The sequence below is a fragment of the Orcinus orca genome, chromosome 18 (genome assembly GCF_937001465.1).
Source record: "Orcinus orca chromosome 18, mOrcOrc1.1, whole genome shotgun sequence".
NCBI lineage: Eukaryota > Metazoa > Chordata > Mammalia > Artiodactyla > Delphinidae > Orcinus > Orcinus orca.
This window is the reverse complement of record NC_064576.1, coordinates 268,982-296,346: the sequence shown is the minus strand read 5'-3', so window position 1 is coordinate 296,346 and position 27,365 is coordinate 268,982. Positions and strand designations below refer to the sequence as shown.

The following is a 27,365-nucleotide window of genomic DNA, read 5'->3' as shown; positions in this document are numbered from 1 at the left end:
CGAGATGGGCAGGTAGTCAGCTGGGTGGGTAGTCAGATGGTTAGGTAGTTAGCAGGGTAGGTAGACAGATGGGTAGGTATCAACTGGGCACGTGGTCAGCTGGAAAGGTAGTGAGCTGGGTGGGAAGTCAGTACATGACTTCACATGAGCCATGACGACACATGAGCCAAGTGTCGTCCACCCTCGGAGGCGCCCAGGACTCTAGACAGAGGTGCAGGTCTGTTTGTCCTACAGAGCTCGTGGGGTCATGGGTCGCGAGGTCATGGTGCAGGGAGGGTCAGTGGCCAGGACACTTGACCGCCGGGCTGCGTGTAAGCTACATGCCTTGGACTGGAGGGCGCGGTGGCCATGCACACGGGGCCTGGGTCAGGCCTCACTCTGCCCGACAACAGACGGCCACCACCGCATTCACATTCTGTCTGCTGCTTCAGATGGGCCGCCTCCTAGTGAAAGGTCTGGGAGGATGACGTCCCTACTGAAAAACAGACAGAAGCTGTGAGGGCGCCATCCCGCCACCAGGGAGCGTGCGAGGCAAGCGCGGCTGCCGTTCTAGGCGGGATCAGGGAGGGCGGGGACGCCTCTCTTTCACGTCCAAGTCCTTGGAGCAGCAGGAAAAGACCAGGAATCGACGGCAGCAGCAGCAACAGCACACGCTGGTTGGCACGTGGGCACGGCGGCCTCTGAGGGCAGCAGCCGGTGGGCGGCGCCATGCTAATTGACCCTTCTCCACACGCAACACCCGGCCTTCCTGCTGCCAAATCGGGACCATAATAGGGCCCACCTTGTAGAATCAGTGAAGTGAGACTCGCCAAACGTCTCGAGGTGTCACGTGGTCACCGCTGCTCGCCGCACGCTCCCCGAGCCCCTTCCTCGCCCAGCCCGCCATCCACGTTTCACATTACTCTGCGTGTTCATTAGCAGGTGTGCACCGTGCCCTGGGAGGTGTGGCCCTGGAGCATCACTTTTCAGATGATGGAGCTAATTTTTTTTTTTTTTTGCGGTACGCGGGCCTCTCACTGTTGTGGCCTCTCCCGTTGCGGAGCACAGGCTCCGGACGCGCAGGCTCAGCGGCCATGGCTCACGGGCCCAGCGGCATGTGGGATCCTCCCAGACCAGGGCACGAACCCTTGTCCCCTTCATCGGCAGGTTGACTCCCAACCACTGCGCCACCAGGGAAGCCCGATGGAGCGCATTTTTGTGGGGCTGCGTGCAGATAAAGCAAGACGCACCGGACGCCCACTCTCGTTTCCCCCTTGGAATGGAAGCTCCGCGAGGCCAGGATTCGTTCAACCGTCGCCATGTCCCCGGCACTTGGAACGGTGCCTGGCACGTGGTAGGCTTTCAGCAAACATTTACGGTGATATTGGGGAAAGGGCTTATGACATAAGGAAAACCTGTAAAAAAAAAAAAAAAACTGGTGCAGCGTGACGCCAATTTTGTACAAAAGCTTTATTTACCCATCTCCATATATAGCTCGCTCTACATACATCAAGAGAGGAAACACTCGAGAAATAGACGGAAATTCTAACAGAGATAATCTGGAGGTAATCTGACGAGATGACAGGCTGAATGCTTTCTGCTGGTTCCCACGTTTCCCACAGTGAAAACGCGTATGTGATTTGGGGGAGAATACTAATGGGAGAAGCAAGCAGGAGGCACTGGCGTGGTGCTCCGGGGCCCAGGCAGGACGGGCGCCAGCGTGCGGCTGGCGTCCACCAGAGGTGTCGGGGCTGTCCCTGCCCCGGGTTGGGGGGGGGCCCTGCAGCCTCTCATTCACTGGTGTCTGAGTAGCTGGGGGGCCAGCGGGGACGGAGGAGGAAGCCGGGTCAGGCGACAGGGGGCCCAGCCTCTGGTGAGCCTGCATAGGCGCCCCTGCAGGCTGCGTCGGGGGACCCTGAGGACCGGGGCCTCCGAGCAGGGGGAGGCTGGGGGGCAACCCTCCCTAAATGTAAACACCACAAAGGCCAGGCTGGCCCCCTGCCGAGCTCCAAGCAGCGCGATGGGCAGAAGCAGCTCTGACGGCCACCAGGGCGGCTCAGGCTGGAGACTCCGGCTTCCCTCCTGGTCTGACATGAGCGCGTTGAGTTGCCAACGGCGAGCTAATGGTTCCTACTGCCCTAGATCCTACAGCTTCCCTCCAGGTCGTCGGCTCTTTGTAAATCCGCAAGGCCCGTGTCACGCCCTCGTCACCCCTGGGACTGGCGTGCTCCCTGGCAGGATGCAGAGGTGGGCGACGCAGGGCTCTGGTCGGGCTCCATGGGTAGCGCCTGCTCTATGGGCCTCGGCGGGCCTGGGGGCGCCAGAGAGGAGGCCCCCAGGGCCGCGTCCACCCGCCGGGCTGGAGCCTGGCCCGCGGGCAGGAGACAGGAGCCGCCACCTCCACACCTGCGGCCGGCCCTGCAGGTTCCCATGGCGCCGCCCGGACCGGCTCCCCGCAGGCACCCCAGCCGACACGGGAGGTGAAAGGTCACCGCCAAGCCAGCCGGGTTGTGCACACGTGTGAGGCCGCCCTGCCCCCCCGGGGCCCCTCCATGGCCAGACAGGCGGCACGTGGCTCTGAACGAGGCCAGCTGTCCGCGGCGGCCAGAGGTGGACACGGACAGGCCAAGGGCGAGGGCTGGCCGGGGGCCGGTCCCCCTCCTGGCCTGCTGTGGCTGAGCCCCGGGAGCAGAGGGACCGGTAAAATGACTGCAGCCCAGAGAGCCTGCTCCGCGGACTCTCCGGAAGCTCCTCTCTGCCTTACTCGGGGGCCGGTGCCGGAGCCAGGAGCTGCCACCCAGCGGGCAGGGACAGGGAGCACTTGCTCAGGAGACTGTGCCTGCTGCTGGGGGCCTGCGGGCCACCGCGTCCTTAGTCTTGGGCTGAACCACAGGAATGGCCTGGGACAGGCTGCAGAGCCTCAGCTGGTTGAACAGAGGAGCCTCGAAGCCCGTCGGGTCTCCCTGGTGCGGCTCCCCGACCCCTGATGCCCCTCCCCGCTCCCACAAGCAGCACCTCCCTGCGGCTTCATCTCCTCCACGTGGCCCTCGAGGCTCCCAGTTCCAGCTGCAAGGACGCCTGCCCCCGGTGCTTGGGGACCAATGCCTGGGGTCCCACCGTGCCCTGGTGGCAGCCCTCGTTGGGGCTGAGTGCGGGGCTGCGCGACCACTGACCTGGGAGGTGCGGCCACCCGTGCCATCCATCCCTGAGCTGCATCTCCCCCCTAACTTACATTTCACAGGACAGGGTGTGTGGAAAGAAGGGACAGGGCCCCTGGAGAGGGACAACGTCTTCCGTTCGCGCTTTACTGAGCCCTTTTTAAAGGTGGCGTCATCACTTCATGGTGGTGGGGACGTCACACGTGGGGTGGTCACGGCACCAGGTCTGCGTGGCGTCTCTCAGGGCCGCTGGCTTCGTCCCTCGCCCCTCCCGGCCTGGCCGACCCTAGGAGACAAGTGGAGACCTCGGTTAGACCCCTGGCCAGAGGGGGCAGGGCTAGGGTGGGACCCAGAAGGCGGCCTGGTCCCCGCCCCCTTTCTACTTCCTGCCCCTCCAGGCACCCACTTCGGCCCCGGCCCATCTCTGAGTGTGAACTACCTTCTCCGGCTGCTATGAGCTCTCCTCCACCTTCTTCCTGGTGGAGTATGGGATGCAGCACACCCAGCTGGTCCCGATCCTGGAGACAGAGTGGGGCGGGGTGGGCGGGTGAGAGAACTGCCCCCGCCCCATCCTGCCAAGGCCAGCGGGGCTCCCGGCCGGTGCAGAGCCGGGCTTTGCCCTCCCACCGCCACCCCTGTGTCTCCAGCCCAGGAGGGACCCCCTGAGCACAGCAGACCTTGAAGGTCAGCAGAGCCAAGCTGCCCTCCCTCCCCTGCCCGGCTCCGAAGAGGCGTTGCAGGTGGATGGTGCCCAGCCCAGCGTTTCCCGAGCATCGCAGCCCGTGCCTGTCCCTGTGCGTGGGCTCTGGGGGTTCTGCTTGCAACCGAGGCTCTGGGACGAGGTGGCCCCCTTCCCTTCGCAGGGACCTCCACGGCTCAGTGCCAAAGCCCCCCAGCGGGCGGCTAACGGGCTGCTAGTGCCTGGGTGCCCTAGGGGGCTGGCTGGATAGAGGCGGCTTAGCTCTGAGGGAAACTGAGGCTGCAGGTGAGCAGGGCAGACAGGTGGCCCTGCCCGGCAAATGTCCAGGCCAGGCCCCTGTGGAGCAGACCCTGTCCTGCTGGCCAAGCAGCCTCCAGCAGCTGAGGCTTGGCTCCTGGGCACAGCCCGTCTGCAGGTTCTCTGGGGCAACTGAGCACGGGGGGTGGGGAGCCGGACCAAGAGGCCGAGAGGGTGGGCCTGGGCCCACCTGGCCTGGGGCAGAAAAGGAGCTGCCAGGCTGTGGCCGGTGTGTCCGAATCCATCACCACATCTATCAAGAATTGATGAGAAAAACAGACGTCTGCTTAGGAAAGACCTTCCCATGTCAAGCATAGATTTGGTTTAATTTTTTTCTTAATTTTTAAATTTAAAAAAAAATTTTATTTTGGGCCATGCCACGCACCTCGCAGGATCTTAGTTCCCCAACCAGATATTGAACCTGAGCCCTTGGCAGTGAAAGCGCGGATACCTAACCGCTGGACCACCAGGGAATTCCCCAAGCATAGATTTGGGGGCGTGCCAGCCAGTCCTGACATCTTGGTGAAAGCCACACGGCCGGCTGTGTGAGCAGAGATCAGGAGAGACGTGGGGTGACACTTCCTAACAGGAGCGCTCTCCCCCAAAACATACAACCTGGGGAAAGGCAGTAACAGCGACTGCCAAGTAAGCAAAGGGCTGTGATGCTATAAACGTTCACAGCTGGCAACCCACAATGGCCCGAAGGCCCTGTTCTCCCGCGGTCCGGATCTTCCTTTGGGGCCACGTGCTCCCATGAAGTCCCCACTGTTTCCGAGGTGGCACTCGCAGATTTAAAAGTTTTCCTCTGTGTTGGGCTATCTCACATTTTCATTTATTTTAAATGACCGCGTATCGGTTTTACAGAGTAAATAGAGAAATTTTTCTTTTAAAAACCGTGCAAGAAAATTAGCCAAGACACTGACGTGGTTGTTAATTCCGACTCTGCTGGAAAGGGGACAAATTGCTGTTTTCTCCTTTGTGTTTCTCTGTATTGTTTAAAATACCACAGAGCCACTGCCCTGGGCGAGTGTCTCACCTGCTCCCAGGCGCTCGCAGCCTCACAATCTCTACCCACAGGGTGGAGGCGGTCAGGACAAATGTCTCCCGCCCCCGCCCCCAGGTCCCTCTGCCCTGCTGAGCCAGCAGCCACGTGTGACGGGTCCCCCCACTGCCTGCGGGACCAAGGGCTGCAACCTCGGAGCTGCACAGAGAGGAGACGCTCCCACTCTCACCCCCTCTTCTTCTTCCCACCTTTCCCTCCCTCCTACTCTGGCCCTTTTGTTGGCTGATGGGGTGGGGAGAGGGGTCTAGCTAGGGGTGAGGTGGGACTCACGGGGATCCTGCCTCACCCCCCCAGCTGCAGTAAACGCCTGGGTCTCTGCGTGTGCCCAGGAGGAATCGAAAGCCCGGGGCTCGCTCTGCCCACCAGAAACCCTGATGGAGGAAAAGCCTCCCACCTTCCCCAGTGTGAACCCCTCACTCACTCGTCCTCTGACAAATCCCCCATGTCCATCTGGGACTGCTTCTCTTCTTTCATGGCACATGTGATCACCTGTGGGATGTGGTGGGAGTAGTTGAGGGGACAGGCGAGGGGGTCATGACAGGGACCAGGGCCGGACCTGCTGAACCTGCCCAAGGACGAGGTGGGGCGTGGAGACTGCACTGAGCATCCTCCCACGAGACGGGGCACCGTCAAGTGGGAATTTCTAACTAGGGGACCCTGACCAAGGAACTGTGCCTGGATGTGAGCTACCATGACCCCTGGACTGTAGGTCAGAAGACCTGGACCCTAAGTCCCAGCTCTGCCCCTGACTGATTCTTCATGAGTCCTTGAAGCCTGTGGTGCCCCGAGGTAGCCTTGTGTGTGGAGGCGGTCAATAACCAGCTCTCTTCATCGTACAGCATGTTCTGAGGGCAGATATAGAAGGTGCGATCAGGAAAAAAGCAACCCCCGGGTAGGGGCTTACATTTGCCAGGAGAGAATTTCAAAAAACTTCCAAAGAGATGGCTGCTCACTAGAGCAGAGAAATGGAGAATATCTGTGTTGGAAAGGCCCAATCAGGCCATGGGGTTAACCACTTCCTTTTACAGAAAATGGTGATAATGGTGATGATGATGTGACAATGGTGACGATGGTGAAGATGTGATGATGGTGGTGACGATGGTGATGGTGATGGTGATGGTGGTGATGGTGATGATGGTGATGATGATGGTGGTGTAGGTGGTGACGGTGGTGGTGATGGTGAAGACGTGATGATGATGATGGTGGTGATGGTGATGATGATGGTGATGGTGGTGATGATGATGGTGGTGATGTGATGATGTGATGATGATGGTGATGATGATGGTGATGATGATGGTGATGATGATGGTGGTAATGGTGATGATGGTGGTGATGTGATGATGGTGAAGATGTGATGATGGCGGTGATGATGGTGATGATGACCGTGGTGGTGTAGGCGATGGGGATAGTGATGAAGATTATGGGGATAGGGATGCTGATGGCGATGAAGATGATGATTGGGGTGGTAGTTTTGATGACGCTGATGGTGATGAAGATAGTGATGATGGTGGTGGTGGTGTAGGTGGTGAAGATGATATCTAATGCTGGGACTTCCTGGGTACCAGGCAGTGTTCTGAGGGTGTCACAAAACAACGCTGGACTGTGGGTGCTACTAAGACCCCCATTTTGCAGATGAGAAAAGTGAGGCATGGAGAGGTATGGTGGCTTGTTTGAGCATTCACTGGAGAGCTGTGGAGGCTGGGTCTCCCAGCTCCTCAGCTTGTGCCCTTTCACCACCCCAGCACAATCTCACAAGAGGTTCTCAGGGCCCCTGGGTACCTCGAGGGTTGACCCAGGCCCTGGAATCTATGGAGGTGCAGGAATGTGGTGGGCTGGCGTGAGGGAAAATGAGAAAGAGGTGAGGTGCTCTCTGGTCCCCTGGCCAGGGCCCCATCTCTGCCTCAGCCTCCAGCACACCCGTGCTTGTGGTGATGGTGACGGGGCAAGCTCCTGGGAACGCCGCATGGCTCCAAGCAAGGCGTTTCCCGGTGGCTGGTTTGGCTTTGCGAACTTTGGGGTTTTTTTACCTCCTCTGATCCGTCTCCCAGATCAACCTCCACAAACACAGATGGCTTCTGTGGATGGAAACCAAAGAGGCGTGGCTGGTGGGCTTGGGGGAGCCAGGAAGGCACACAGATTCCTGGGAGGGAGCGTGGGCTCTGGGCCAGTGGTGGCCAGGGTCTGGGCGTTACACTGAGCCCACCAGACACCGGCAGTGTGTGGTGGGACCTGCTGACACTGTGGTTGCTAAGGTGCCCTCGGGCACAGGGAGAGGAGGGATGCGGCCTCCCAACCCTCCCTGCTCACCTCCCATCAGGTCCCTGAGAACTCAGAGGGTCTCCCCCGGCTTTGCCCCCTGAGAATCAGGGCCGGTGATGCCCAGAGCTGGGTGGACCCTCCAGGCCCACTGCAGGCCTGCTCATCTGGGCAGCGCCCGAGCTCTGCCTCTGCAGACCCCCTGCCCCGCTGCCCGAGCTGCAGAGACACACAGTGAGCTGGGAAGGCCTGGGGGGCTCAGGTGCAGCGGCCCCCAGGTCTCTGACCAGGCACCTTGGCTTGGCCCAGTGGTAGCAGTTTAGTCAACAATGGGAGAAGTGTTTTGGGGAGTGGAGGGGACCCCAGGGGCCCTGGATGCAGGCCAAGCCCAGCTCCCCTCCACCCCTGCACGCGGATGGGGAAGGGGAAGGAAAGCCTCTCTTGGACAGGGTCCTGTGAGCACCGCTGCCCCTGGGCTGCGGCGGGCCGGGGCTGGGGCTCCCTGACAAGGGCAAGCTGAGGGTCACCCCCTGTCGGGACCCCCGCTCCCTCAGCAGCTGTGCTGTTTGGCAAGCCGGGGTTAAGGTGCCCCGGCGCCAGCCAGGAGCACAGACTGGGCGCTGAGGCAGCTCAGGTGGGGCCTGGCCCAGCCCGCGTGTCCTCGGCAGGACTGTGCCTGACAGGCCTCCCCTCTGACTTCTGTTACTAAAGTGAAAAGCTCTTGCCTCTTTTTCCAGGAGGTCACCCAGCTGTACGGACTCTGGCTCCCCTTCCTGTAAGAAGACACCGAACGGATAAACAGAGGCAGGACTCCAAGGCGCAGGGCCGGCAGCGCGTGCACATGAAAGGACCACGGCCTGACCTTGGCCTCCAGGGCGCGCTTCTCTGCGCCCTCCCTGCCGTCCGGCTCCTCCTGGCCGCTGGCCTCGGGCTCCGCCTCCTTCCAACGCCCCCGCACCTGCCCAGCGGCGTCCTGGCGCTGCTCCTCCGGGCTTGCCTGGCTGCAGCGGGTGCAAGCGGGGCTTTGAGACGACACCTTCCTCCCTCCTGGGCACCGGCGCCCCTGGGTCAGCAGGGCGGGGCTGGCGGGCGGTGGGCGAGGCAGACCCGGGTAGAGGGGTGGGCAGAGCGGAGAAGGACGCGGCAGTGCTCTGAGCTGACCTCCCTGAGGAGCCGTCACCCCAACCTGCCCCAACACAAGGGACGCCGGCAGCCCTGGCAGGCTCTCGGGCGAGATGCCCGGGGATCCGAGGGGGAAGGTCTGCAGCGATAGGCTCCGGCCCCAAGATGCTGGGCCGGGGGGATGCCGGTGGGCGGCTGCTTGAGGCCCTGCGAGCCCCCTGGGTCACCGGCCCCCGACCCTCCCGTCTGAGCCTCTAGGTCTTCTCCGGACGCCCTGGCCTTCCTCAGCACCCGCCCCCCCCCCACCCCGCCAGGTCTTTACCCTGGCGCCCACTCCCACCCCGGCCTGCCGTGTTCTCCGCACGTCTCTGCACAGCTGCCTCCGCTGGACAAGGCCACTCACCAGCGGGCATCTTCCGTGTCGCTTCTGAGGTCCTTCCCATGACCTTCAGGCTCTGAGGAGGAAGCAGCGGGTCTGTCGTCAGCCTGCGAGGATGCTGACGGGCCACCTGCGGGGTGTGGGCGCTGCCACCCCAGTTCTGACCGGCGTTCTCACGCATCCCGGGCCCAGGAGGCCGCCCGCCCCGACTCTTCACATCAGCCCTCTGCAGGCCGGTGCAGGGCGTCAAAGGCCCCCTGCCCCCCACAGGTTCCCCGCAGGGCCTCTGCCCGCTCCGTGGCATGCGGCGGGAGGCCTTGGCGTTGCCTCTACTGTCACTGTGCCAGGAGCAGGGACCCCTTGCGTCCTCCTGGTGGCAGCAGGTGGGGTTGGAAGCAGCAGGAGCTGAGGGCCGGTGTGTGTGTGGGGGGCGGCGACCCAGCCCCGGAGGTGAGATCTGAACCACACCACACCCTCCAGGACGCTCCTCCTGGCTCCTCTGAGGGGCGTTGCCAGCGGTGGGAGTCCTCTGGCTGGGAAAGGTCTTTGTCCGGTGAGGAGAAAGGGGCACAGGATCCAGCCCCGGGCTCATGCATGGAGCAGTTGTCAGTAAACAATTACGGGAAGCTGCATTTTGGTGACCTCGGCGAGATAGCGTGAGCCTCGTGAGCTGTGAGCTCTGAGCTTTAAATAAAGTTTTTGACAGGAGACCCAGCAGGATGCCTCTGCAAGCCGCCATCCCGGAGGACCTCCTACAGAATTTGGTGGCCAGAACAGCTACTCGGGATCCTTTCAGCTCACAGACCTCGGGGCCGGGGATACCTGCCGGACAGAGGGGGTGAGGGCCCAGCTCCGGCAGGTGCCCCGCTTTCTGTTCCTGCTTTTTCGCTGGTCCTCGCTGTCTTGCACGCTGTCCCTCCCCTGGACCGTGTCCCCCGACCCCTGCCGTCCTCCAGCGCCATCCTTCATGGGGACCTGGGCCCCCTGCCCAGTGTTAAGCAACCTTCCTTGGAGGGAGCTTTCCGTCACGCCCATTCTCCCCGGCACCCGGCCCCCGCCCTGGGCCGGCTCGTCCGCACACTTTCCTTGTCTCTGGTCTGAGTTCCCTGTGGGTGAGAATTAGGTGCTGTGCATCCTCTTCGCACACGGGCTCCGGGACGTCTGCTGACCTGCGGCTGTGCCGCCACCCCCAGGCTGGCCCTGGCCACCTAGAAACAAAGCCCTGAAGGCCAAGGCTGAGGCTACCTTGGGTCTTCAGAGACTACTTCAGAACTTGGCAGCTCTCAGCGGGAAGGGCGCTGCGTCGACCTCAGATGGAAGGGCCCGGATGGTTCGGCTCAGTGGTTTTCTGGCAGGGATCTACGGTGGGCTTCTTCCGGAAAATCTTCAGCAGCCCCTACGTGTGTGCACACGTGTGTGCTTGTGCATGTCTGTGTATGTGTGCAAGTGTGTCCGTTTTTAGAAGACACAGGGCCGCTCCAGATAGATCTTCAAACCTGCTGCTTCCTGTAACGTGTATTTGGCAGGAAGGAAAGAATCAGTAAAAAGAGAGCCTGGTTTTTCTTTGCTCCAAAGCAGCTGTGGAATGAGAAACACACACCTGCCCCCAGTGCCTCGTTATCATAAAGTAAAAATATCAGTGTGTTCGCGGGTTCCCCCTTTGTCCGCTTTCTAAGAAACGCCCTGCTTTCTTCGGGGTTCTGGGCGCACCTGCAGGGCTCAGCCCGTAAGGCTCCAGGCTGGGCTCGTGCGTGGCTCCGGGAGGAGTAGCAGGCCGGGCAGAAGCTGCCCCCGCACGCGAAGAGACTATTTCCTTTGCTGCCTTTCTTCAGCTGGCCTCTAAGTGATCGCCAAACACTCACAGGTCACTGTCTGGACCGCGAGCCGCCCCCGGAAGTCGGGGTTCGCGCCGGTGGGAGCGGAGGGCGGGACAGGCGCGGGCCGGGGCGGGGCCGACACGGGCGGGAACCCGCTGCACGACCGGCCTGACGCCACCTCGCGGCCAGGGCGCCCCTCGCCCCCTCCTCCGCCTTGCGGATTTCAGCAGGCCCAGTTCGCCGATGCCTGGAGCCCCTCCGGGGAACAGCCCCCTCCTTGCCCTGGACGCACCCCTGCAGTGGGGGCGTCGTTGGGGCGCCTGGCCCGGAGGCTCTGCGGCAGCGAGGCCGGCGGCTGCGGTCTGGCGTCCCAGGCAAAGGCTCAGGGCCCGGGCGCGAGCTCAGCCGTGGGTCCGCGGGTTCGCGCGGGCCCTCCGTGCGCGGACTCCTCTCCCGCCCGGCTGGGGGGCGTGTCCCACAGGCGCTCGGCCCCGCCTCCTGCGTCCACGTCACCTTGGCGCTTGCGGGCCCGGCGGCACCAGCCTCCTGGCTCTTGCTTCCAAGTGTGGGCGCCCAGGCCTGGCGGGTGCCCCGCCCTCACTCGGGAGGCCGCACCTCGTCTCATTTTACCCTGTAGACAGCGAGCTGTGTTCCGCGTGGCTCCGGCTCCGGGCGGCGCATCCCCTCCATGCTGTCCGGGAGCCCCACCGGGCCTGGCGCCTGGGGCGGGTGTGTGCACGGCGGCTGGCAGTGCAGCGCTCGGTGCGTCCCTGCCCTCCATCCTGCCTCGCAAACCCATCGGTGCTGGGTGGGAAGGTCCGTGGCCGGCACTACTGGGGACACACTGTGGCTACTTGCAGTATTTCCTGAGCAGGTTATAGGTTGGTTTCCTCTCTGGGGAGCTCGGCCCTCCTGAGAGCCTGAGAAGGAGTGGCTGTAATCGGACTTTTTTTTTTTTTTTTTTTTTCGGTACGCGGGCCTCTCACTGCTGTGGCCCCTCCTGTTGCGGAGCACAGGCTCCGGACGCGCAGGCTCAGCGGCCATGGCTCACGGGCCCAGCCGCTCCGCGGCATGTGGGATCTTCCCGGACCGGGGCACGAACCCGTGTCCCCTGCATCGGCAGGCGGACTCTCACTGCGCCAGCAGGGAAGCCCTGTGCTCGGACTTTTATCGGTCGGAGGTAGTGGAAATGCAGCGGCCCCTGTGCTGTGACCGCCGGCTCCCCCTTCCCCTCCTCCTCCAGAGATAACACAGCTTTGGATTTTTAAGCTGAGAGAAGAACAAATATTTTTATACAATGACCTCTTAAAATCGCTCCTAGGGCTTGAACAAGCAAACCGCATTTCCCGCCTACTGTGTTTCGCCTCCTAAGAGCGTCACTTAGGCTTCCTACACGACGGTCATAGCAAAGGGTACTTGCTGGTGTGAACCACAACTGCTGGGGTCCTGCCGACGACTGGCAGTCACCCCGTCTCTCCGCCAACTCGGGCCCGCTGCCCTGGGGTAGCTGACCTTCCAGGGGCAGGTCCACGTAAGGACCAGGGCATTTCGGGCACCCATCCCCATTTCGGCCACACCATGGCCCGCTCGCAGGGTTAGAAACGTGGGACACGTGGCTGACACAGGTGTAAGTTTGCACACTTTACAACGTAAAGGCCACGTTAGTGACGAGCAGACGGGCGGCCCCCAGCCCCGTGGGTTCACTGCTGCCCCTGGCCGCGAGGGCCCTGGCTCTGGCAGCGGGACTGGGGCTCACCCCAGGGCCTCCTCATCAACCTGAGACCCTTCCCGTGCTGGACCCCGGCGTGTCCCCACACAGTCCCAGGCTGGCTCTGCCCCCTCAGACCTCAGTGCCCGACACGCCCCACCCTGGCCTTCAGGATCTTAGGCAGGGGCAGTGGGTCCGGGGTGGGGGGTGGGTGTGTGGCCCTCGCTGGCCAGGGGAGAGCGGTCTGCCCCGCCCTAACCCCGGCCCTACCTAGCTCCTTGCACAGCGTCTTGATGCAGCTCGGGGGGTCCCCTTTCTGGTGCAGGCCGCCTACACATCGGCTCCTCTGGAGCTCAGCCATCCCGCTGGCCGCCTTGAGGTGTCCGGGGCTCACGGCCGAGGGAGGGGCCCCGGGGCCCAGCTGGTGCCTCCTGTGTGCAGCCGTGGTGTCCTTCTCCAACCTCCCTGCCTTCGGGCCACGGGAAAGAAGAAGGACGCTGGCTCTCACGCAGCCCTCAGACGGAGCGCATGGCTTCCACCCCCTCCACGGGGAGCTGCCCTTGTGTTCCTGGGCCCCGTTGCTAGGTGGCCCCTGTGACATCACTGCAGAGGCAGAGGCCAGCCCGCTGGCCCTTCCCGCGGCCCTAGGTCGGAGTGGCCTCCTCCCAGGGCCTCCTGCCTCTCAGCAGAGACGGCAAAGGGCCAGGCGGCCGGGGGCCTTCATGCGGCTCTGCAGACGCTTCTGGTGTTGGGTCTGCTGAGCCTTCAGGCGAATCTCTCGATTCCTAGCAGGGACGAAGGACTCGGCGGTTGCGGCGGGGAGTCCACTTGGCGTCCTGGGCCCTGGGTGGCGTCCTGCGTCCTCCCCTCCAGACGAGGGAGAGTCACGCAAACGCAGCTTCGGAAGGCAGCCGTCTGCGGACAGGCACCTCTGCCTGTGCCGAGGAAACTCTTCTCTGCGTTTTCAGTTGAGCTGTTTGCTGACACTGCCGTGACCAAAGGCTCACTCGGGCGGCTTCCACAGTAGACATTCGCTTTCTGGGTCAGGAGCCTGGAGGTCGGAGGTCCAGGCGTGGGCAGGGCTGGCCTCCTGAGGCTTCTCTCCTCGGTGCGTAGATGCCCGTCTCCTCCCTGTGTCCTCACGGGGTCGTCCTCTGTGCGTGTCTGTGTCCTGACCTCCTCTTCTTAAAAGGACAGCAGTCAGACTGGATCAGGGCCACCCTAGTGACCTCATGTAACCTTAATCACCTCTTTAAAGGCCCATCTCCAAAGGCAGTCACTTTCTGAGGTCCTGGGGACCAGGACTTCACACATGAATTTTGGGGTGATACAGTTCAGCCTATAACACAGCCTAACAGAAAGTTTCTGATAATCTATTCAACACAATTTTTTCTTCTCACCTGGGACCACGGGGGAAAATCAGAGCAGGTGTTTCCTGAGGACCCAGCCGACAGCACTAAGTGTGTCGTAATGTTCCGAATGAAGTACAAGTGACGAGCTCCCTTTTTCCACGTGCACTTCCATTCCCTAAACAAGCTCACGCATCTTAGCTCCCGGGAGGCCTCGGGTCCGCCAGCCGGGGGCCGGTGCAGGGGCCGCCCTGGAGGCTGCTCAGAGGCTCTGTGCCTCGGGGGGACACGGATGGAGGCGGGCAGCTGAACCAGCTCCCTCTTGGGGTAACAGGTGGGCTGGAGAAAGTCAGTGGGCACAGACTGGGGTTGCAAAAGATTGGGGTCCTCGGAGCGGGGCTTTGGGTCCTCATTCTCCCAGGTGTTCTCTTTTCAGTCCTCCCACATACCCCGACATGGGCAGAGCTCGTTCCCTGCCCCCGCCAGCCCCAACTCTCTCCGCTGGGCCTGGTCCTGCGTGTGAATCTGCGTTGCACAGGCCCCTGGGAGCCGCCCTGCGGCCCTGCCGTGGACGCTCGTGTTCGGGGCGTCTGAACCCCTTGGCCCCCACCCAGAGCAGACAGGGGGAGCCGGAGAGCAGCAGAACAGCGCTTTCCTCCCCAGTCCACGTGCACCTGGGAAGGACGCTCATCGCCACTGTCCTCGGCTCAGGGCCGTGGCACCCCTGAAGGCCTGACCCGGCTTCCCCAGAGCCAGATCCCACCCCCTCCCCCCCACGACTCTCTCATACCAGGCGGCCGACCGGGGCTGGAAGTAAAAAGACAACTGAGTGGAAACCAAATGGAGAAGACAGGAGAAAGGAGAAGGGGGCGGGGCGGGTCCCCCATGTTGTGCACCCAGCTCCTCCCCCCCTTTCGAAGGGGAGCAGCCATATCTGCTCAACGGCACTGAGCTCCCTCTGTCTCCCCTCGGGCCACCGGCCTCCTGTCCCCCCTCCCTCGGGACACTGACCTGTGTCTGGCCCTCGAGCACACATCCCGCTGCTGAGTCCTCGGAGACACGAGGGGCCCTGCCTTTCCCACCCTCCTTGAGCTTGACGCCGTCTCTGTCCGCCCTGAGGTCCCCATGGCCCTCACAGGGCCCCACTCCACACCTTTCCATCCCAGAAGCATTGTGGTTTCCAGCACAACCCAAAGCCCCACAACTAGACCTCACCTGTCACTAGAGGGATCTCACCTGTCATCCAAGGAGCCTCACCTGTCGTCCTGAGGGCCTCACCTATCATCATAGGGACCTCACCTGTCATCAGAAGCACCTCACCTGTCATCACGGGGACCCCACCTGTCATTAAGGGGGACCTCATCTGTCATCAGGGGATCCCACCTGTCGTCAAATGGACATCTGTCATCAGGGGTACCACACCTGTTGTCAGAGGGAACTCACCTGTCGTCAGGGGGACCACAGCTGTCATCAGGGGGATCACACCTGTCATCAGAGGGACCTCACCTGTCGTCAGAGGGGCCACACCTGTCATCAGGGGGTCTACACCTGTCATCAGGGGGACCTCATCTGTCGTCAGAGGACAAAATGTGTTGTCAGAGTGATCCCACCTGTTGTCAAAGGGACCTCACCTGTCATCTGAGGGACCTCACCTGTCATCAGGGGGACTACACCTGTCATCAGGGGGATCACATCTGTCATCAGAGGGACCTCACCTGTCGTTAGGGGGACCCCACCTGTCGTCAGGGGAACCTTACCTGTTGTCAGGGGACCAAACCTGTTGTCAGGTGGATCCCACATGTCATCAAAGGGACCCTGTCGCTAGGGGGACCTCACCTGTTGCTAGGGGGACCTCACCTGTCATCAGGGGGATCACACTTGTCGTAAGGGGGACCTGTCCTATCATCAGGGGGACACCCTCTATCATCAGAGGGACCACATTTGTTGTCAAGGTACCTCACCTGTCATCACAGGCATGTCGTCCAGCTCCCTCCTGCCCCACTCCACCACACTCCCCATCTCCACGTGTGCCTTATCAGCGGGCGCTCCTGTGAAACCACGCCAGTCTCAGAAAGAATAAAAGGGCTGTTTTAATTGGCCAGTAAAATGCATCCCGATCATTAGTATCGTACAAACAGAGACACTGTTACAAATCCACGTTGAAAACTGCGGTTTGGAGCAGCCTCAGAGCTGCGGATATGGAGCTTTTTTTTTGCAACACTTTCCTCCACCATTTTTGCGACAACAGGCAATGTTACCATCTGCTGTCTAGATCTCGAGTCTGAACACAGCCGAGGCCTTCGGGGGAGTCAGCAGAAGCTCGTCAGGACCCCCAGCCCCAGACGCACGGCAGCCCTGGCAGCCCCCAGGGCCTCAGAGACGGCGAGCTCTGCCGCTGGCCCGGCGTCCGCTCCCAAGCCTCCAGCGCGGGCCCAGGTTTCCCCCTGCCTCCCTCCCCGTTCTCCCTCGGGGACCTTTACTTGACTGCCATGAGACACAACCACTCCCTTTTCTGTCGTCTGGAGGCACATAGAGGCCTGGATGTTCTAAGTTACTTGATATCAAAGAGCTAATTAAAAACAGTCCTTTAAAAACATTAAGAAAAACAGCTTGAAAATAATGCACATTTCTATTTTTACAACCTTCCCCCAACTCCCACCAGGGTGGCAAACGTGGATTCTACTTTTAGCCCCACTGACAGCAAACAACACAACTTCGCTTGACGTGGCGGCTGCGTGGACGCGTATCAGCAGCAGGCAGGGGGGCTCCCACCCCGGGAACGAAGGCTGGGACCCCTAGGAAATCTCTCTGCAAAAGGACCCCGTGTCCCCAAAGAGCGAGGGCATCCTCAAACTGGGATCTCCGTGCGGTTCCGACCCTCTGGCCAGGACCGATACAAACGTCAAAAGCTGAAACCAGGAGGCTTCGTGCTGGTGGCCGCCTGGACGTCTGGCTCATAGGAGAAGAATAACGCTCACAACACCCCCGCTGAGTCGAAGCAGAACGTTAGTGCCGGAGGCTCCACGGTGCGGGCGTCACAGACCAGCAGAGACAAACGTGCATGCGGCACAGGGCACACGCTCCGCAGGCCGCGGTGTCGCCGGCACCCTGTTCCCGAAAGGCCAGCTCAGGTTGCCTGCCACTGGCGTGATCAAGTGCACAGCCACCCGGAAATGGCCCGGGAGCCTCAGAAGTTCACAAGCTCGACCCCTGTCGGCTTGCAAGCTGAGGAGCTGCCCTCTGGTCTGGTGTTCTCTCCTTTCTGGACACGGGCTCACCCGGCGCAGCTCAGGGCACCATCCTGGGACAGGGGGTCCCGCGGGCTTCACATGGAATGGGCGGGGGTCTCAGACTGCTGCCTGATGTAGCTTTGGAAGCTCTTGTCTCCGATGGGGTGCTCCCTGCGGGGGTGTAGGGGGAGCAGCGTGAGCGTGGGCCGCCCTGTGGCTGGTGCGCCTCTGAACTGCCATCGCCTGTTTTTTGTTTTTGTTTTTTAATTTTTATTGGGGTAGAATTGCTTTAAAATGGTGTGTTAGTTGCTGCCGTATAACAAAGTGAATCAGCTATACGTATACATATATCCCCATAGTCCCTCCCTCTTGCATCTCCCTCCCACTCTCCCTATCCTACCCCTCTAGGTGGTCACAGAGCACCGAGCTGATCTCCCTGTGCTATGTGCCTGGTTCCCACTAGCTATCTATTTTACGTTTGGGAGTGGATATATGTCCATGCCACTCTCTCACTTTGTCCCAGCTTACCCTTCCCCCTCCCTGTGGCCTCAAGTCCATTCTCTACATCTGCGTGTTTATTCTTCCTGTCCTGCCCCTAGGTTCTTCAGAACCATTTTTTTTTTTTTAAGATACCATATATGTGTGTTAGCATATGGTATTGTTTTTCTCTTTCTGACTTACTTCACTCTGTATGACAGACTCTAGGTGCATCCACCTCACTACAAATAACTCAATTTCGTTCTTTTTTATGGCTGAGTAATATTCCACTACATATATGTGACACACCTTCTTTACCCATTCATCTGTCAATGGGCATTTAGGTTGCTTCCATGACATGGCTACCGTAAATAGTGCTGCAGTGAACATTGTGGTACATGACCCTTTTGAATTATGGTTTTCTCAGGGTATATGCCCAGTAGTGGGATTGCTGGGTCGTATGGTAGTTCTATTTGTAGTTTTTTAAGGAACCTCCATACTGTTCTCCATAGTGACTGTATCGATTTACATTCCCACCAACAGTGCAGGAGGGCTCCCTTTTCGCCACACCCTCTCCAGCATTTATTGTTTGTAGATTTTCTGACAGTGGCCGTTCTGACTGCTGTGAGGTGGTACCTCACCGTAGTGGTGAGATCTGCATTTCTCTCTAATAATTAGTGACGCTGAGCACCCTTTCCTGTGTGTGTTGTTCTCATCACCTTCCCCTACCTTTGCTTGTGATGCGTGTTCATCGTAATACGTATGAGAAGTATGGACCAGCAAAGGGAGAAGTTAGCCCAAAACTGCCTGTGGAAGCACAGCCCGTGACCCCGGCCTCAACGTGCGGGGCGCGTGTGTTCATGCGTGGGGAGACCGTGGCCTCCTGGAGTGAGCACCGTGGCGCTGCGCCCTGTTAGCTGATAGACGCTGGCACAGCCGTGAGTCACGGGCTCTGCCGTGTCTAAGAAAAGGCGTTTTTAGACGGTCGGCGTGGGTTCTGACAGAGGGTGTTAAAGGGTCTAGAATGTGACGTGAACATCTGTGGAGCCGGCAGCAGGCACGGTCGGCATCCCCAGGGGTGCTGGGCACCCTTGCAGCCTGGCCAGAGTCGGGGTCTCTCCCAGAGCCCCCCTTCCCTTCCCAGACCCAAGCCACGTCTTCCCTGGAAGGAAGCAGCCAGCAGGGAGGGGGCTGGGGCCACGCAGGGCTCCCGCCTCAGGTGTCGGGGCGGGCTCTGCCGTGGGTCCGTGGGCTCCAAGTACTCATAGGCTCTCGTCACCCACACCCTTCGTGCAGGAGGAGGGCGCCGCCTGGTTGCCTGCCCGGAGCCGGAGCTGCAGCCCCTGGCACAGAGCGCGGGTGGCCCGGCTGCGCCTGCCCCTCTGCGGCCGACCCCTCCCTCCCAGGATGCGGGGGGCGGGGGGCGGGGGGGGGGTCCAGAGCCAGCCTGGAGAGGCAAAACATGCTTCCCAGGGGCAGGGCCGCTGGCCCACGATGGAAGCCTAATTTCAGAAGCACATGGGTCGCGAGGCGGGAGCAGGAGGCGCCTCTGGGGACCCGGTGCAGAGGGCGCTGGGGGTGAAGCCAGATGGGGGCCCGCCGCGCCCCACAGGCAGGCAGCCCGAGGCGGCTCCTCCCCGGCTCCCCACGCCTCCAAGACCCCGGACTCACTGGCTCCCATACTTGGTCCTCTTGAACTTGTCTCTTCTGTGCTGGGCGTGCTCCAGCTCCAGGGCCCCGACCCCGGTGATGACCTGCTTCAGCGTCTTGTAGGTCTCCTGGGGGTCGTCGATGACGAACATGGAGTACTCCTCGCGCTCTGGACCATCGTACACAGACCTGCTCCCGCAGGCCTCTGCAGCATCGGGGGCAGGGGCTGAGGTCAGCTTGGAGCGAGCGGACAGGCTGCCCCCCGAGCGCACGGGAAGGGCCGACCGCTCACGCGAACGCACACGAACCAGAAGCCGCTAAGAGTGGGGCCAACCCTGAACCCCGAAGAAGCCTGCGGTGCCGGAACCACAGACCCGAGGGTCCAACGCCGAGCACGAGGGCCCAACCCCTCTCCAGGGTGACCGGGCTCTGTGCAGCCTGGCCCGGGCTCCCAGACGGCTGCTCCTGGGACGTGCCACGGCAGGGACCTGCAGGGTGCAGGGCGGACGAGAAGCCATCCTCTCGGCCGTCACCTGTCGGCCAGTCTGTGCTAGCAGCTTCTTAGAGCCTCCATCGCCCCACCTGCTGAACAGGTACCTTTCTCATCCGACCACCGCACTCCTGCTGAAGACCACGCTGTGGCCTCCGGGCCCCCCACCTGCCCACAAACACCCGAGCTGCGTCCTGCACTCCAGGGCCACAGAGAGACGGGTGCCCGGCCCAGGTGAGCTGGCAGCAGGCCCCTTCGGCACGGCCTGTGATGTGCTGCCGGCTCACCGTCACGGAAAGATTTACTGCCTTCACTCCCAACTCAAGGGAAACCTCTTAATTCTTACTGAAAAACCACAAGTCTGTGCAAAGGGAACCTGGGAAGATTCAAAATTTCAAAGGAAATGGGAACATGACGTGAGAAAGACATAAGGGCTGCGCACGCGAGGGATAAAGGGGCAGAGACGCGAGCGGGAGCGCCCAGGGCGCGGTGAGCCGCACTGATGAGTCCCTGGAGCCCGGCTGCCTGCACGTCCCCCCTGAGTCCCCTCTGGCTGTGCCTGCTTGGCCTCGAGCGAGTCCCTCAGGCTCCCGAGCCTCAGTGAACCCTTCTGGGAAACAGGGCAGCTTAGGAGTAGGATGGGAATCACCGAAGGACCACGATCCCACGCGGGGGGCCGGGCGGTGGCAGGGTCGGGACACAGGCAGGGACGCCCAGCCGCCTCAGCTCGGGGGCTGCGTGAACCGCTTCACAGGGGTTGTTCCACACGGCCCCTGGGCCAGCCTGGCGGGTGGGGCCCGTCGCTGCCATTTCCCAGAGGAGGGGGCTGTGTGCCCAGCTGGTCTCGCAGCGGATGCCAAGGCAGCTCTGCACTGAGGCCTGTGCGTCGCGGGGAATCTCCTGCTAGGGCGCCAACGAGTGTGGCTGCAGTAGCGGGAGCTGGGACAGACCCGGGAGGAGGTCCCGGGACCGGGCTGGGGAGCAGCTCTTAATTCGGGGCCCAACGTCAGACGCGAGATTTGTGACTGGACCCAAAACAGACCCGGAGCATCCACGGGGCCGGGCGGCAAGCTCGCCCTCCGCTCCTCTTTGACGGGGCTCCCCAAACCAAGCCTGGGCAACGCTGGAGCGCGTGCTGGGGCCGGCTGGCGGCGGGTACACGTTTCTAAAACGGCCCTAGGAACGAGGAAGAGCACAGGGCAGACGCAGGACAGTGCAAAGGTGGACTTGCTGACCGACAAGGACGGGAGGACAGCGAGCACGGCCCCTGCCGGTGACACTGGGGGGCAGATATCTACGTCGGGAGGACACCCAACAACCAGGTGATACAGGACACAGAGGCCCTGACAGTGAGCCCAATGTCCGTGCCCCGAGGTGGGAAGGGCGAGACTAAAAGTGCGTCCTGGTCCCTTCTAAGGGCAGACGGTGGCCCGTAGCTGATGGGCTGCACCGAGGTGCTGGCTGAGCTGCGGGGGGAGCGGGGGGGAGGGCGAAAAGCCTTCATGCTGATTTAACGGGCACGCGTGCAGCACGGCTCCGTGTCTGTGGAAGTCACCCCGAGACCTTCCCAGGCCCCCTCGCCATGCCTGCGGGAAGGTGTGCGTGCAGGCTGCCTTCCAGGGCGCAGACGGGGTGGCCGGCCACCATCACCGAGACCTTGGCCGCATGACCTCGGTCCGGCAGCCCTTCCGCACACGATCCCACCCAGCCCTGCACTGGCCCTGCGCCACCTGCAGCACTGGGCACCGAACTCTAGGGGGACACCGCCGTGAGGGAGGTGGGGGGACAGACTCACAGGCGACCGGGACACAGCCGCCTCCCAGCACGGAAAGGCTGCTGTGCCCGGAGGAGAGGCCTTGGTATGTCGTCAGCCCACGGGCTGAGCGCTCAGGGCAGTTTGACCGACGTAAACGAGGGTCTCAAGGAGATGAGAGCCCCTGACAGCAGAGTATCGGCCTCAAGAAAGCGCTGAGGTTCCAGGCAGAGGCCTGAAGACTGTGGAAAGTGACTCAGTGCTTTGGTGCCTCCGTGAAGTGAGCAGTAAGGCCTCCAATCCGGCTGACCTTCTGTGAACCCTTGTTGTCAAGATCACTGCTATCCTGGGAGGGAGGCTGGGTGTTCAAGACCCCTTTCCATTTGACTGTCCATCCATCTACCCATGCACCCACCCACCCACCCATCCATCCACGCATCCAGCAAACAGGTACTGAGTTCCTCCTGTGTGCTAGGCACTGGGATGAATGACACCTGCCTCTCCTCGCAAGGTCATGTGTGTCGCTGGTGAACAGATCTGAGAGGGCATCATCGTAATGGCAGAGATCAGCACAGGCTGTCCGCAGGGGGGCAGGATAAGCTCGGGAGGGGCCCCCCCAGGACACACGGCGTCAGCCAGATGAGGGGCGCATCGGGGGCAAAGGCACAGGGGTCTGCCGCGTGGTGCTGGGGCAGAGAGGGAGGCGGGGGTCTGGAGAACATGGGCGGGCAGCTGCGTGCTCACCAAGGCATGGCTAAAGTACCCTCCAGGCTGCGGCCCACAACTGACCAGGAGACGAACAGGAAAAGAGTCCAACAGGCTTGTGTCCGGGCACCTTCTGAGGGGGCTGCAGGGCCCACCACAGAATCTCTAACAGCAGCTCTGAGGAGTGCCAGCCCCAGTGCAGGGTCACACAGCTCACCGCCCCCAGCTCGCCTTGCATCTGCCTCTCCTGCTACAGCCCAAGCGCCCCCCTGGTCTCCCGACTTGCCCCATCTATACTGCTTCATTCTGCAAGGCACGGAGAGCAACGGAATGCAGGAAAACACCTGGAGCTGCCGGCAGGGGCACGAGCACACGCACACTCACACACGGGTCCACACACACACACACGTGCACACACACACGTGCACACGTCCCTCTGGAAAACACACAAGATTGAAACTCCTTGTTTGGAGGCATGGGAGGTTATTAAGACACAGGATCTTCTCAAGAATCTGGCAGTTTCAGAGGCTGCAAGCTAAATTCCATCTTAAAATTATCCATAGAACCTGTTATCTAAGTAACTGCCCCCCAATAGCCACTCAACCTGCAGAACGTTTTCCCTGTCGGCGCCATAAACGATGACACCGCGCGCAGCCCCTGGCGGCCCCCAGGGCTCACCCCCATCCGCCCCGCCTCACCTTGCATCTTCTCGAGTTTGCTCATGTACGAGCTGAAGAGAGAGTAGATGCGCTCAGTCTCTCGGTCCCCGTCGATGTCCAGCTGGATGTTTGCTGGGAGGCCGCTGCCCAGACACCGCGCGAGCGGGCGGAGAGGAGGAGGGGTCAGTTGTGGCGGTGGTCATTTAAAGGTCACTAAACACGGGGGCCCCACCCCGCACTTATCCCCGCCCCGGGCTGGGGTACCAGGCAAAACCTACCTGGTGCAGGGGGAGCAGCCGGCGGCCGTGTCCGAGGAGGCCCTGCAGCACAGCCAGTGGCCGTTCAGGTAGGCGGACGGGTGGTAGACGGCCAGGCGCTTCTGGTTGCACTGGCTCACCTTGGTGAGGATGTCGATCCAGGCCTTGGCCTCCACGCAGTTGTTGGCCTGGATGTACAGTGCCCGCTCGGGCTGGATGACCTGGAACATCTGAGGGGCAAGGGCGGGCTCAGGGGGCTCCACGGCAGGGCCTCCTGCCTGAACCGCGAGGGCCACTCTTGTCCACGCCAACCAGCCTGGGGCCGAGTGGGGGCAGAGCGGGGACACAGGAGGCTGCGCGGCTCGGCGGGGTCAGCCCCGGTCACCCGGGCCAGGGCGCTGCCTTTCGGGGGCCTTGGGGTCCCCCTGGAAAAGCAAAGGCGCTGCACCACTTGCACCAGGACACGTGAACTGGGACGTGGCCGTCACACAGATGCGCTGGCTCCTCAGCCTCCTTCGTCTTTGGGCGGGATGGGCTTCGTACAAGACGCCACAGCACACCCTGCCCTCTCTCCCGTCCGCTTCCCCAGACTTGCCTCGGGGCCTTTGCATGTGCTGTTGTCCATCTGAAATGTACTCCCGCTGCAGACTGACCACTCCAGGGACCCCTCCTTCTTCCAGGCAGAAGTTACTTCCCCCGTGAGGCTTCTCGGAGCCTCCACTGCCTTTCCTATTTATTATTCACTCAACAAACATTCCTGAGTACCAGGCACTGTCCTAGGTCCTGGGGACACAGTGGCCCAAACATAGTTTCTGCTCTCGTGAGCTCCCAGCCAGCAAGAAAGACAAGAGTGAACACAAAGCACGGGGGCTGTGAGGGGGGAGGAGGAGGCCAAAAGGAGGGTCAGGAGGGAGCCCTCGAGACAGACGATCCCCCAGCTGCGATCAGACGGGCGACGCAGAGTTAATTAAGCTCAGTGGGGAAAGCAGGCAGCAGGGGACAGGAGGTGCAAAGGCCCTGGGGGCAGTGAGGGGCAGGTGCTCCCAGCAGACGCAGGCCCGGCTGCACACAGAAGGGCAGGGAGGTCGGCAGCCCTGAGCCCTGGGAGGCTGTCAGGCTGGACTTGGCAGAGGGCATGTGGGAGGCCAGGAGTCGGGACGTCAAAGTCCACGGAGGCCTTCTGCAAGGTGGGGCGGTGTGCCCGGAGGACGAACAGGATTCGAAGGATTCTGAGAGGGGCCTGGGCCCAAGTTCCGGAGTGAACAGCCACGGCTCCCCCCAGCCCCACCCCACCCACACGTGCACCGTCGCACAGGCCTGACTGCATGCTCTGTACGTGGCTGCGATCCCCGATGGAGGGAAGGCCCTGGAGGGAGCGCTCTGCTCCGATCGTCCTCACAGGCGGGCCCCTCCGCCAGGGCCCGGCACACCACAGGCCTTCAAAGACGTCTCACAAATGGAAGAGAACGTTGGCCTGGTAGTTAGCGCGTGGAAGCCGCCTCTGGGGAAGGCAGCGGGAAAGCACAGGCCGATGAGAAAAGGATCCTGAAATTGTAGCCCTGACGGAACGAAGCAGCTCACGGCTGCTTCCAGGGTATTTTCCACACTCTGTCCCTCTGTGGTCGTCGGGAAGGCCACCGGCTGAGAGCACAGCGTCCCCAGCCCCATCCAGGGGAGGGGTGGGAGGTGCCGTGCAGACACACACGGCAGGACGCTGCCCACCAAGGGGGCAGGTCGAGGGTGCTAACCTCCCTCAGGCCCAGAAACCCGCCCGCACCTGCCACGGGGCCATCTGCGGCCCAAAACATGGCCTCAAGTTGTCCTGGGGCAGGACCAGGCGCCAAGGTCGGGAGCCAGCGCAGGGCGAGCGCAGCTGCCGTCTCCGACCACCCGTCCAGCGAGCAGCCTAACCCTCTGAGGCCGTGGGGCCGGCCTCAGACCAGACGGAGGCCGGACAGACAGACCCAGTGCGGCCGTGGGCACCTACTGAAACCGGAAGCGCAAGGCAGATGGACGCGAGGACGGGGAAGGAGGCTGGCGGCCAGTCGGGTCCCGGGGGCAAGCCCGACTCTTCGGGGGTCCGTGAGCCGGGAGCGCGTGACCCACAGAGACACCGGGGCTCCCGGGGCCCGGAGGGGGCTCGAGGGCAGCAGGGCGGGGTGGCGACGTGAAACACAGGAGGGGAGGCCGGGTCTGTGGCTGCGTGGAGCACGTCCAGGCTCTGGGGCCGCACGGTCTGGGCCGGGCTCTGCCCCCACGCACGGGTGTGAGCTCTGGGTCAGCATCGTGACCCCTCCTCAGGACGGCCATGGGGGGAGACGGCTCTCAGTGACCTCGGGAGAGCGCGGACGCCCAGGGCCTGGACCCCGCTAAGGCCCCCAGCCGCAGCTCTTAAGAGTAAGGGCAGTAATTTGTCTGAACGTTGAAGTGAAGAGCCTTAAACAGGGTTGATCTCCCGAGAACACCTCCCTCCTCCTTAAAGCAAGGTGTCCCTTTGGGCAAAGGATTCCAAATTATTACCCTCGGTTAGGCTTCTGCAGGGTTCTGCCCGACTGGACCTTCCCCTGAATAAAACATTCCAAGTCAACGTGCCACAAGGGGAATGAACCGCGTGGAGCCTCATCTGCCGTTTGCCTCGCCCGGCAACCACCCCGGGGACTGCCGTCGTCTGCAGCGGAGGGCTTGAAGGGCTGACCGCCCAGCCGCGAGGGTCCCACCTGCTCTGCCTATCTGTGGAAGGGACGTCCCCGCCACCATCACCCTCAGGGAGACCCCGGCCGGTGGGGCCATCCCTCCAACCACTGCAGCCTCAGGACAGGATGGAGAGCCACAGAGAAGAGGTGCCCAGTCTGGGACGCTGGGGAGCTGCCCGCACTCCTGAGGGAGGCTCCGCCCACGGCCCCTGGGCGTGGCGCCCATGCCGCCAGTCACCCTCGGCGCCGGCCACAGGCTGCGGTCTCTTTAAAGCTGGAAGACTAGGGAAGAATTTGGAGGATTTGAAGTTTTAACTCTTAGTTATTATTTACAGCCCCACCTTCCTTCAAAAAAGACCGCGTGCGACTCATACAAAATATATCTGACGAAACTGAAAAATATAAAAAATATTTAGAAAATTAGGAGCAGAGAAAGAGAAATGGGAACAGACTTGGGAGAAACAGGACCTAAGCGCGCAGATTTTCTAATGAAAACAGACAACCCAGAAAAGCCCTCAGATCGGGCTACGGGCTGGTGGCCTGGGGAGGTGGGACGCAAGGCCATCGCCCCCCAGTGGCCGCGCGAGGCTGCAGGGGACTTCCCCACGAGACCACCCCTTGGAGAGCAGAGTCGTCCTGGCACCCGGTGGGAACACCGTGCTCCCCCTCGGAGGGGACAGGAGGGGACACGGCGGTGATGGCGGGGGATGGGCAGGAGTGTTTTCTCCTCCCCAGCGTTCGGAGGTGCTCGGCGACGAGAACTCAGGCACCGTCCCCCCAGCCCCCCTCCACCATGGCGCCCACAGTGTCGGGAAGTGAACGCAAAGCGGGGGTTCCCCAAGCTGTCTGCAAGCACCTGGATGGTCAGCAGAGGCGGACCTCATGGGAGGGTCCCCCAGAGCCTCCGCCCAAAGTCTGGCTTCGAAATGACCAGTGGCAGCTGCTCACTCCTGCCGGTCAGGCCATGCGTGGGCTCCTGCAGACGCGGACACCTCCGTGGGGCCCGACGGCATGGACGGCATGTACCCGGAGGGGGGAGCTACAGGGGCAGCAAAAACCGTGCCATTCCCACGGCCAGATCCGGGCCACGTGAGCACCCACGTGGTCTCACCAATGAGGGGCTCCGGCCTGAATGAAACGGGGCCCTGCGGGGCCGCACAGCCCAAAACACACCAGGGAGAGAGAAAGGCCCTCGGCAGAAGGAAGCGACAGGATGCAGCAAAGGGACAAGAGAAGCAAAAAGCGTGAGGCCGAGCAAGACGGGGCAGAGCTGATGCGTCCAGTGGGGCCACCTGTCCCCGACCGACCCCGGCCACGGGCCGCCGGCCGACCCCGGGCCACATGTCCCTGACAGACCCCCGGCCACATGTCCCTGACTCACCCCGGGCCACATGTCCCCGACAGACCCCAGGCCACAGGTCCCCAACCGACCCCAGGCCACGAGTCCCCAACAGACCCCGGGCCACGGGTCCCTGATACAAGCCACCAGCACTTGTGCCACATCTGAGGGAGTCCCTACAAAACGCATCACTTGAAGCTGCCACACTGACCCCCGACACACCCAAACCAAGGGCCGTCTCCAAACACTGGCCTTTCTGCTTCAGAAATGCCGAGGCCACAGAA

At 61.9% G+C, this 27,365-nt stretch overlaps 2 protein-coding genes across 7 annotated transcripts in view; both read right to left on the bottom strand.

Moving 5' to 3' along the window:
- Window positions 1-1,435: 1,435 nt before the first annotated feature.
- On the bottom strand, window positions 1,436-13,116 carry C18H13orf46 (chromosome 18 C13orf46 homolog). 5 transcript variants are annotated; one of them, XM_033434964.2, is made up of 8 exons: window positions 12,750-13,116; window positions 8,979-9,030; window positions 8,316-8,454; window positions 8,179-8,226; window positions 7,225-7,272; window positions 5,619-5,686; window positions 3,577-3,655; window positions 1,436-3,423 (listed from the first exon to the last, which is right to left on the bottom strand). In XM_033434964.2, exons 1-7 carry the CDS (start codon window positions 13,078-13,080, stop codon window positions 3,589-3,591), a joined length of 753 nt encoding a protein of 250 aa, XP_033290855.1. In that variant the 5' UTR covers window positions 13,081-13,116; the 3' UTR covers window positions 1,436-3,423; window positions 3,577-3,588. The 5 variants fall into 5 exon arrangements, 3 of the variants coding, with proteins under 3 accessions (XP_033290855.1, XP_049556887.1, XP_049556886.1); XR_007472985.1 differs by lacking the exons at window positions 1,436-3,423; window positions 3,577-3,655; window positions 12,750-13,116 and having other exon boundaries at window positions 5,618-5,686; window positions 7,225-8,226; window positions 8,979-12,739; XR_007472986.1 differs by lacking the exons at window positions 1,436-3,423; window positions 3,577-3,655; window positions 12,750-13,116 and having other exon boundaries at window positions 5,659-5,686; window positions 8,179-8,454; window positions 8,979-12,739.
- A 2,784-nt stretch (window positions 13,117-15,900) lies between these two features.
- RASA3 (RAS p21 protein activator 3) overlaps window positions 15,901-27,365 on the bottom strand; it is an 89,701-nt gene continuing 78,236 nt past the window's right edge. Inside the window, exons 21-24 of one of the 2 annotated variants that reach the window (XM_012534419.3) lie at window positions 23,071-23,279; window positions 22,832-22,935; window positions 19,207-19,390; window positions 15,901-17,229 (exon numbers count right to left, since the gene is read on the bottom strand). In XM_012534419.3, coding sequence (XP_012389873.1) covers window positions 17,154-17,229; window positions 19,207-19,390; window positions 22,832-22,935; window positions 23,071-23,279 — 573 coding nt within the window. In that variant the 3' untranslated portion in view covers window positions 15,901-17,153. Of the gene's footprint in view, window positions 17,230-19,206; window positions 19,391-21,850; window positions 22,276-22,831; window positions 22,936-23,070; window positions 23,280-27,365 lie in introns of those variants that run through there. The other variant, XM_012534421.3, reaches the window with a different exon arrangement.